The 12,500-nt window shown below is 38.2% G+C and overlaps 1 protein-coding gene across 2 annotated transcripts in view; it reads right to left on the reverse strand.

The window, feature by feature from the left end:
* Nucleotides 1-7,787: 7,787 nt before the first annotated feature.
* The window catches only part of LOC139752121 (ecdysone-induced protein 78C-like), a 363,134-nt gene continuing 358,421 nt past the window's right edge, over nucleotides 7,788-12,500 (reverse strand). For both annotated transcript variants that reach the window (XM_071668038.1, XM_071668037.1), the window contains 2 exons: nucleotides 10,195-10,400; nucleotides 7,788-8,060 (listed from right to left, as the gene is read on the reverse strand). In XM_071668038.1, the coding sequence (XP_071524139.1) occupies nucleotides 7,803-8,060; nucleotides 10,195-10,400 (464 nt within the window). In that variant the 3' untranslated portion in view covers nucleotides 7,788-7,802. The remainder of the gene's footprint in view (nucleotides 8,061-10,194; nucleotides 10,401-12,500) is intronic.

The following is a 12,500-nucleotide window of genomic DNA, read 5'->3' on the forward strand; positions in this document are numbered from 1 at the left end:
ACTGTGATACAAGATACAGTCATACTGTGATACAAGATACAGTCATACTGTGATACAAGATACAGTCATACTGTGATACAAGATACATTCATACAGTGATACAAGATACAGTCATACTGTGATACAAGATACAATCATTACAGTGATACAAGATACATTCATACAGTGATACAGATACAATCATACAGTGATACAAGATACAGTCATACTATGATACAAGATACAATCATTACAGTGATACAAGATACAATCATTACAGTGATACAAGATACAGTCATACTATGATACAAGATACAATCATACAGTGATACAAGATACAGTCATACTATGATACAAGATACAATCATTACAGTGATACAAGATACAGTCATACTGTGATACAAGATACAATCATACAGTGATACAAGATACAGTCATACTGTGATACAAGATACATCATACAGTGATACAAGATACATTCATACAGTGATACAAGATACAGTCATACTGTGATACAAGATACAATCGTACAGTGATACAAGATACAGTCATACTGTGATACAAGATACAGTCATACTGTGATACAAGATACAGTCATACTGTGATACAAGATACAGTCATACTGTGATACAAGATACAGTCATACTGTGATACAAGATACAGTCATACTGTGATACAAGATACAGTCATACTGTGATACAAGATACAGTCATACTGTGATACAAGATACAATCGTACAGTGATACAAGATACAGTCATACTGTGATACAAGATACAGTCATACTGTGATACAAGATACAATCGTACAGTGATACAAGATACAGTCATACTGTGATACAAGATACAATCATTACAGTGATACAAGATACAGTCATACTGTGATACAAGATACAGTCATACTGTGATACAAGATACAATCATACAGTGATACAAGATACAGTCATACTGTGATACAAGATACAGTCATACTGTGATACAAGATACAGTCATACTGTGATACAAGATACAGTCATACTGTGATACAAGATACAATCATTACAGTGATACAAGATACAGTCATACTGTGATACAAGATACAGTCATACTGTGATACAAGATACAGTCATACTGTGATACAAGATACAGTCATACTGTGATACAAGATACAATCATTACAGTGATACAAGATACAGTCATACTGTGATACAAGATACATCATACAGTGATACAGATACAATCATACAGTGATACAAGATACAATCGTACAGTGATACAAGATACAGTCATACTGTGATACAAGATACAGTCATACTGTGATACAAGATACAGTCATACTATGATACAAGATACAATCGTACAGTGATACAAGATACAGTCATACTGTGATACAAGATACAGTCATACTGTGATACAAGATACAGTCATACTGTGATACAAGATACAATCGTACAGTGATACAAGATACAGTCATACTGTGATACAAGATACAATCGTACAGTGATACAAGATACAGTCATACTGTGATACAAGATACAATCATTACAGTGATACAAGATACAGTCATACTATGATACAAGATACAATCATTACAGTGATACAAGATACAGTCATACTGTGATACAAGATACAGTCATACTGTGATACAAGATACAGTCATACTGTGATACAAGATACAGTCATACTGTGATACAAGATACATTCATACAGTGATACAAGATTACAATCATACAGTGATACAAGATACAGTCATACTGTGATACAAGATACAGTCATACTATGATACAAGATACAATCGTACAGTGATACAAGATACAGTCATACTGTGATACAAGATACAGTCATACTGTGATACAAGATACAGTCATACTATGATACAAGATACAATCATACAGTGATACAAGATACAGTCATACTGTGATACAAGATACAGTCATACTATGATACAAGATACAATCATTACAGTGATACAAGATACAATCATTACAGTGATACAAGATACAATCATTACAGTGATACAAGATACAATCATTACAGTGATACAAGATACAATCGTTACAGTGATACAAGATACAGTCATACTGTGATACAAGATACAGTCATACTATGATACAAGATACAATCATACAGTGATACAAGATACAATCGTACAGTGATACAAGATACAATCATTACAGTGATACAAGATTACAATCATACAGTGATACAAGATACAATCGTACAGTGATACAAGATACAATCATACAGTGATACAAGATTACAATCATACAGTGATACAAGATTACAATCATACAGTGATACAAGATTACAATCATACAGTGATACAAGATACAGTCATACTGTGATACAAGATACAGTCATACTGTGATACAAGATACAGTCATACTGTGATACAAGATACAGTCATACTATGATACAAGATACAATCATTACAGTGATACAAGATACAGTCATACTATGATACAAGATACAATCATACAGTGATACAAGATACAATCGTACAGTGATACAAGATACAGTCATACTGTGATACAAGATACAGTCATACTGTGATACAAGATACAATCGTACAGTGATACAAGATACAATCGTACAGTGATACAAGATACAGTCATACTATGATACAAGATACAATTCATACAGTGATACAGATACAGTCATACTGTGATACAAGATACAGTCATACTGTGATACAAGATACAGTCATACTGTGATACAAGATACAATCGTACAGTGATACAAGATACAGTCATACTGTGATACAAGATACAGTCATACTGTGATACAAGATACAATCGTACAGTGATACAAGATACAGTCATACTGTGATACAAGATACAATCGTACAGTGATACAAGATACAGCCATACTGTGATACAAGATACAATCGTACAGTGATACAAGATACAATCATTACAGTGATACAAGATACAGTCATACTGTGATACAAGATACAGTCATACTATGATACAAGATACAATCATACAGTGATACAAGATACAGTCATACTGTGATACAAGATACAATCGTACAGTGATACAAGATACAATCATACAGTGATACAAGATACAATCGTACAGTGATACAAGATACAATCATACAGTGATACAAGATACAATCATACAGTGTTACAAGATACAATCATTACAGTGATACAAGATTACAATCATACAGTGATACAAGATTACAATCATACAGTGATACAAGATACAGTCATACTATGATACAAGATACAATCATTACAGTGATACAAGATACAATCGTACAGTGATACAAGATACAGTCATACTATGATACAAGATACAATCATTACAGTGATACAAGATTACAATCATACAGTGATACAGATACAATCATACAGTGATACAAGATTACAATCATACAGTGATACAAGATACAGTCATACTGTGATACAAGATACAGTCATACTATGATACAAGATACAATCATACAGTGATACAGATACAATCATACAGTGATACAAGATACAATCATTACAGTGATACAAGATACAGTCATACTGTGATACAAGATACAATCGTACAGTGATACAAGATACAGTCATACTATGATACAAGATACAATCATACAGTGATACAAGATACAGTCATACTATGATACAAGATACAATCGTACAGTGATACAAGATACAGTCATACTATGATACAAGATACAATCGTACAGTGATACAAGATACAGTCATACTGTGATACAAGATACAGTCATACTATGATACAAGATACAATCTACAGTGATACAAGATACAATCATTACAGTGATACAAGATACAATCGTACAGTGATACAAGATACAGTCATACTGTGATACAAGATACAGTCATACTGTGATACAAGATACAATCGTACAGTGATACAAGATTACAATCATACAGTGATACAAGATACATTCATACAGTGATACAAGATTACAATCATACAGTGATGCAAGATACAATCATACAGTGATACAAGATTACAATCATACAGTGATACAAGATACAATCGTACAGTGATACAAGATACAGTCATACTGTGATACAAGATACAGTCATACTGTGATACAAGATACAATCGTACAGTGATACAAGATACAATCATACAGTGATACAGATACAATCATACAGTGATACAAGATACATTCATACAGTGATACAAGATTACAATCATACAGTGATACAGATACAATCATACAGTGATGCAAGATACAATCATACAGTGATACAAGATACAGTCATACTGTGATACAAGATACAATCGTACAGTGATACAAGATACAGTCATACTGTGATACAAGATACAGTCATACTATGATACAAGATACAATCGTACAGTGATACAAGATTACAATCATACAGTGATACAAGATTACAATCATACAGTGATACAAGATACAGTCATACTATGATACAAGATACAATCGTACAGTGATACAAGATGCAATCATTACAGTGATACAAGATACAATCGTACAGTGATACAAGATACAGTCATACTGTGATACAAGATACAATCGTACAGTGATACAAGATTACAATCATACAGTGATACAAGATACAGTCATACTATGATACAAGATACAATCGTACAGTGATACAAGATTACAATCATACAGTGATACAAGATTACAATCATACAGTGATACAAGATTACAATCATACAGTGATACAAGATACAGTCATACTGTGATACAAGATACAATCGTACAGTGATACAAGATACAGTCATACTGTGATACAAGATACAATCATACAGTGATACAAGATACAGTCATACTGTGATACAAGATACAGTCATACTGTGATACAAGATACAGTCATACTATGATACAAGATACAATCGTACAGTGATACAAGATACAGTCATACTGTGATACAAGATACAATCGTACAGTGATACAAGATACAGTCATACTATGATACAAGATACAATCATTACAGTGATACAAGATTACAATCATACAGTGATACAAGATACAGTCATACTGTGATACAAGATACAGTCATACTATGATACAAGATACAATCATACAGTGATACAAGATACATTCATACAGTGATACAAGATACATTCATACAGTGATACAAGATTACAATCATACAGTGATTACAAGATACAATCATTACAGTGATACAAGATACAATCATTACAGTGATACAAGATACAATCATTACAGTGATACAAGATACAGTCATACTGTGATACAAGATACAATCATTACAGTGATACAAGATACAATCATTACAGTGATACAAGATACAATCATACAGTGATACAAGATTACAATCATACAGTGATACAAGATACAATCGTACAGTGATACAAGATGCAATCATTACAGTGATACAAGATGCAATCATTACAGTGATACAAGATACAGTCATACTGTGATACAAGATACATTCATACAGTGATACAAGATTACAATCATACAGTGTTACAAGATACAATCATTACAGTGATACAAGATACAGTCATACTGTGATACAAGATACAGTCATACTGTGATACAAGATACAATCGTACAGTGATACAAGATACAGTCATACTATGATACAAGATACAATCGTACAGTGATACAAGATACAGTCATACTGTGATACAAGATACAATCGTACAGTGATACAAGATACAGTCATACTGTGATACAAGATACAGTCATACTATGATACAAGATACAATCGTACAGTGATACAAGATTACAATCATACAGTGATACAAGATACAATCATTACAGTGATACAAGATACAGTCATACTATGATACAAGATACAATCGTACAGTGATACAAGATACAGTCATACTGTGATACAAGATACAATCATTACAGTGATACAAGATACAGTCATACTATGATACAAGATACAATCGTACAGTGATACAAGATTACAATCATACAGTGATACAAGATACAATCATACAGTGATACAAGATACAGCCATACTGTGATACAAGATACAGTCATACTGTGATACAAGATACAGTCATACTGTGATACAAGATACAGTCATACTGTGATACAAGATACAGTCATACTGTGATACAAGATACAATCGTACAGTGATTACAATATACAGTCATACAGTGATACAAGATAGCAATCATACAGTGATACAAGATACAAGTCGTACAGTGATACAAGATCAATCATACGTGGATACAAGATACAATCATACAGTGATACAAGATACAGTCATACTGTGTAGATACAAAGGATACAGATACGATACAGTGCTAACAAGATACAATCAGAACAGTGATATACAAGATACAATCATACAGTGATTACAAGCTACAATCATACAGTGATACAAGATACAAGTCGTACTGTGATACAAGAACAATCATACAGTGATACAAGATACAATCGTACAGTGATACAAGATACAGTCATACAGTGATACAAGATACATCATACATTGATACAAGATACAGTCATACTGTGATACAAGATACATCATACCGTGATACAAGACAATCATACAGTGATACAAACAATCATACAGTGATACAAGATACAGTCATACTATGATACAAGATACAATCATACAGTGATACAAGATACAATCATACAGTGATACAAGATACAGTCATACTGTGATACAAGATACAGCCATACTGTGATACAAGATACAATCATACAGTGATACAAGATACAATCATACAGTGATACAAGATACAGCCATACTGTGATACAAGATACAATCATACAGTGATACAAGATACAATCATACAGTGATACAAGATACAGTCATACTGTGATACAAGATACAATCATACAGTGATACAAGATACAATCATACAGTGATACAAGATACAATCATACAGTGATACAAGATACAATCATACAGTGATACAAGATACAATCATACAGTGATACAAGATACAATCATACAGTGATACAAGATACAATCATACAGTGATACAAGATACAATCATACAGTGATACAAGATACAATCATACAGTGATACAAGATACAATCATACAGTGATGCAAGATACAGTCATACTATGATACAAGATACAATCATACAGTGATGCAAGATACAATCATACAGTGATACAAGATACAATCATACAGTGATACAAGATACAATCATACAGTGATACAAGATACAATCATACAGTGATACAAGATACAATCATACAGTGATACAAGATACAATCATACAGTGATACAAGATACAATCATACAGTGATACAAGATACAATCATACAGTGATGCAAGATACAGTCATACTATGATACAAGATACAATCATACAGTGATGCAAGATACAATCATACAGTGATACAAGATACAATCATACAGTGATACAAGATACATTCATACAGTGATACAAGATACAATCATACAGTGATACAAGATACAATCATACAGTGATACAAGATACAATCATACAGTGATACAAGATACAATCATACAGTGATACAAGATACATTCATACAGTGATACAATATACAATCATACAGTGATACAATATACAATCATACAGTGATACAAAGTTATATTTCCAAGTTATATGACTCCAGGACCACTCTCATGGTGACCCCTTGACAGTTCTGCAACTGCGCTACCATCAGTAGCAGGGTTATGATAGACTCTTTTTGGACGTGGAAGGAGTTCGACGAGATTGTAAACCCCTTTACTGACGGTGCTACAACCTCGTACTGCTCACTATTCCACTATCATTAGTGATTTCAATCAGTAATAAAACCATTAAACAATGTACATTTTTTTTTTCTCGAAAGACCTTCAATTGATGCTCCAACGACCAGTGTTTAAACCGTCGATGGGGAGGGAATATCAAACAGCAGTGTTGACTAGAGATGCGAACGCTGTAGCAGTGTACTAATGAGCAATATCATGTAGCGCCTGTACTCTCTCTCTCTCTCTCTCTCTCTCTCTCTCTCTCTCTCTCTCTCTCTCTCTCTCTCTCTCTCTCTCTCTCTCTCTCTTACCGGGGACTCTCTTCGCGAACTCGACGACGCGCTGTATGGAGGGCGTCATGAAGACGGCGAAGGTCTGCCACATGCTGATCTTCTGCTGCTCCAGGGCGTCCATGGTGGACGAGGCTGCCTCAGGGTCGCTGCTGACCTCGGACGTGTTCTGCCAGTAGAGGTAGAGGAGGAGGAGGTCATCTCAGGTCACACGATCAAGGCAAGTGTGTCGTAGTCATACGCAACCAAAGACACGTTAACTGAATGGGTTGTATTGTTTGATCATCATCAGCGAAACGGTTTATTCATCACCGCCAGAAACGTTGCCTCAACGAGGCATTAATCATTAATATGATCACTAAAACGTTTACCTAATGAGCTGCTATTAATCACCAAAACGTTTGTCAAACGAGCTATAATAATCACTAAACGTTTACCTAATGAGCTACTATTAATCACCAAAACGTTTATTGAAGGAGCTATTTGTAACCACCAGAACGTTCACCTTGTAAGCTATTAACAGTCACCAAACGGTAACCTAATGAGTTGGTAGTAGTCACCAAAACATTAAGCTAATGAGCTGTCAATGATCACCCAAACGTATACTTAATGACCTAATAATAATCATGAAAACGTTAATCTAATGAACTGTCGTCAGTCATCACCAAAACGCTTACCTAGTAAACCAAAAACCAAAACGTTTGCCTAATGAGGTATGAATAAGCATGAAAACTAGATGAACTATTAATGGTTAAAAAACGTTACCCTAATGAGATATTAATAGCCACTAATACGTTTACTTAAAAGTATATAATCTGAAATAGAGACACATATGTGGTAATAATTTATTTTTTTGTCCTCTGTGATTCTTTGAATTATAGAAAATGAGTCAGTTATAGAAAACAGAAATGGATGGAATTTGTTGATTGATTATATCTATTCTGATTTATCAATTCCTTACGTACGATACGCTCTCTGTCCTGCCTTCCAGTACGATGTTCTAATATAGACTGGTTCAGGGATGTCCTTTTATGGTCCCCACCCCCCCAAAAAAAAATTCTCGTTCTTTATTCTTCATCTTCCCTTTTCATCCTTTTCTTCTTCTTCCTTTCACTTTGCTTATACATCCATTCTCTTCTCGATCGTCCTTCCTTCCCGCATCATTTCCTTCCACATGCACTCACTCACAGACCTCTCTCATCACCCCCACCTCCCCAATTCCCCAGTCACTTTCACAACCGTTCACTTCACAACTTCAGAGACACACACACACACACACACACACACACACCCGCATCCTCGCCCTTCACTCTCCTCTTCAGTCAACTATCAACTCGAAGGAAATGTATTTCCTATCTCCCTGGTTGCTGGAAAGCGTTTGCCTCCCTCTCACTATCATAAACCAAAGTCGTTTGAGATATCCTAACACACTTCAAACGTTTCTTGAGACTCACCTTCACTTGCACTTTCTCTTGTCACCCTCTTCTTCACTACAATTTCCAGCAATTCCTTCAAGTGCCTCCACCTGCCATTTCCGTATTGTCTCACGTATTTTCCAGTACTCGCTTCATGATGTAGAGTGGAACCGCTATTCCTTCAAACATGCCCATTTGTGCTTTCCAAGATAACTTTCTCGACTTCCACATATTTTTCAACGCTCCCAGAACTTTCGCCCCCTCCCCCACCCTATGATTCACTTCCGCGGTTCCATACATGGTTCCTCTGTGTTATCCCAAAGTTATGAAAATCTATAAACTTTCCGGTTTTACTGTAGAGTCTGTTTTGATCCCCCTCTCTCTCTCTCTCTCTCTCTCTCTCTCTCTCTCTCTCTCTCTCTCTCTCTCTCTCTCTCTCTCTCTCTCTATATATATATATATATATATATATATATATATATATATATTGGACCGTAAATAGACCGGGGCAGATTTACATTCATGCCTAAAGGCCTATAGCTATAGTTACGGCTATAAAACTATGAACAGGATCGGAGGTGGAGCATTTCAAACGATGTTGTCTGCAGTCCAGCAAGAGCAGTCTACATCTTACTAAAAGAAAGTTGGCAGGTCTATGCAAATCTCTATAGTACCAACAACAACAACAACAACAGCAACATAAAACATTTCAATAGCAACAAAAACATTTCACTTGAAAAAAGTTTTAAGCTAAACTACATTAAAAAAAAAAAGGTATTGAAATAGTATACATCAATGACTTTGGCTTATAACTTCATTCATTTTGATCGTGGCTGTACGAAGGAGTGAAAACAAAAACAAACACCAGATCGTGTCTGTGGGACGTACAAAAATGATGGGCTTCCTGACGAGGGCCCGGGTCTTCTCCTCGGTGAAGGCGCAGTTGGCGTGGTGCGCCTGGGAGATGGTCAAAATGATGTCGTAGATGGCCAGCTGCTTGTTCTCCACCTCACGCGACACCACTTCGGAGCCCTCGGGACGCACCTCGCCCTCCCGTTCTCGCGATCGCTTCGGGACTCGGCCATACCGCACAGCTGGAGGGGAAGGTGAGGGAGGAGGAGAGAGAGAGAGAGGGAGTCAGTCAAGAGACACACGAGGTAGTTTACTCAAGTGGTATACGAGCGCGGTTGGTCTACGCGAACGCACGCACGTGCACACACAACCTCTAGAGAGGGAAGAAGGGCAGGGGGATGTGAGGTGAGTTAAGAAATAGATTTAGGGTTGGAGTTTTACCGATGGGTAATGTATGTATGTATATGCCGTCAGCAGGGGGGGTTTATATATTATGGGTAGAGGACGGGAATATATAAACTAGGGGGTGAGGGTAGGTAACGCGTGGATGTGAGGGGGTTAGGGGAGGGCGGGGAAAGGGATATGTCTGAAATGTGATGATGATGAAGATGGTGAGGGGGTTTAGAGAAGGTGATGTGAGGATCAGATTAGGTGATCGGGAGCCCTAGAAATCCTCTCTGGGGGGGGTCAGGAGAGTCATGATTCTGTGAGTCAGAAGAGTCGTGGAGGGGTATGTGATGGTTATGGAAGATAACACGATGGCAGAAATGACGACGTGAGGGTGTTTTTTTTCGGGAGGGGAAAGTGAAATGAGTTCCTAGAATGCGATGATGTGGAACAAAGGAGAAAGATAAAGCTGATGTTAGTTTTTTGAGGATGTGAAGGCAAAGTGTGTTATCTGAGGATGAAGGAGGTAAGAGTAATAGAGATTACGGGTTTTCTGATAAGATAAGAGGAGATCAGACTAGCTTATGTTGAGACCAGGATAAGGGTCAGGGAAGGCTGTGTTTCTCCCCTAAGAATGATCTGAGGCCAAATGATTCAAGTGACGTTTGAAGATGATACGAGGGTCGAGGATGGTCATCCTACTTCATGGAGGGTGAGCTGAGGTCAATGGATAGTGATTTGATGGGACGAGAGATGATTCACATTCCGAGAAGGCGATCCGAGCCTGAAAAGGACATGCGAAGTCACACAAGTTGGCTCGGAGGCAAGGAAGATAAGGAGTTCGTGGTATCTGTAGCGGAAGAACGCCATGTAACTCCAAGGAAATTTACGCGAAATTCTTACGGAGACGAATTGCCGTCCAGGAAAGTGATGTCAGCGCTCGGATGGTGGACTGGTGGTGATGGCGCTGGTGGCGGTGATGATGCAAGGTAAGAAAAAAGGGTCATTTTAGGGGTTTCAGGGAGTTTCTACGAGGAAAGGAAAAGGGAAAGTGAACTCTAGAGGTAAGGAAAAGGTGCCACGAAAATTGGGGAAGATTGGCGATGATTGTACGTCTCGTTACGTTAGGCCGACGAGGTTAGGATGGAGGCGCAGGTCGTGCGCGGGGGGGGGGGGGGGGGGTGTCAGGCACTTGTCATGAGGTGTCAGAGGAAGTGACATTTTTGGTGTGGAATGACGACGACGTGGTGGTGTGGGGATGGTGTGGTGGTGGTGGTGGTGGGGTGGGGGTCAAAAGATCATCTGTGGTCAGGGAGGTTGGGGGAGGGAGGGAGGAAGGGAGGAAGGGAAGGAGGGAGGGAGGGAGGGAGGGAGGGAGGAAGGGAAGGAGGGAGGGAGGGAGGAAGGAGGGAAGGGAAGCAGGGAAGGAGGGAAGGGGAGGGAGGGAGGGAAGGAGGGAGGGAAGGAAGTAGGGAAGGAGGGAGGGAGGGAGGGAAGGAGGAAAGGAGGGAGGGAAGGAGGAAGGGAAGGAGGGAGGGAGGGAAGGAAGGAGGGAGGGAGGGTGGAGGGAAGGGAGGGGAGTGGATTCAGGGAGGAGGTGATGCGATGTCATGCCCTCGTTGGGGGAAAGTTGGTCACATGTGTCACCATCAGAAGGGTGAAGTGGTCATGTCAGGTCGAGCAGAGGTGGGGGTGTGACCCCACTCAAGCCATTGCTATGGAAGACGTGAAAGTTATCGCGGAATTCGGAAGAGAGAGAGAGAGGTGAGGAGGAGGGGTGAGGGGGGGGTCAAAGGTCGTTCAAATGACTACGTATTCATATTAAAGAAAAAAGAAAACGGGGAGGGAGGAGGGAGGAAGAGGGAGGGAGGGAGGTTTGATGGTGTAGGAGCGGGAAATGTCACTATGAGGTTATAAAAATCCTGTGTTTGGGGGGGGGGGGGGGCCTGGGCTGT

Source organism: Panulirus ornatus, chromosome 12, assembly GCF_036320965.1.
Source record: "Panulirus ornatus isolate Po-2019 chromosome 12, ASM3632096v1, whole genome shotgun sequence".
Lineage (NCBI taxonomy): Eukaryota > Metazoa > Arthropoda > Malacostraca > Decapoda > Palinuridae > Panulirus > Panulirus ornatus.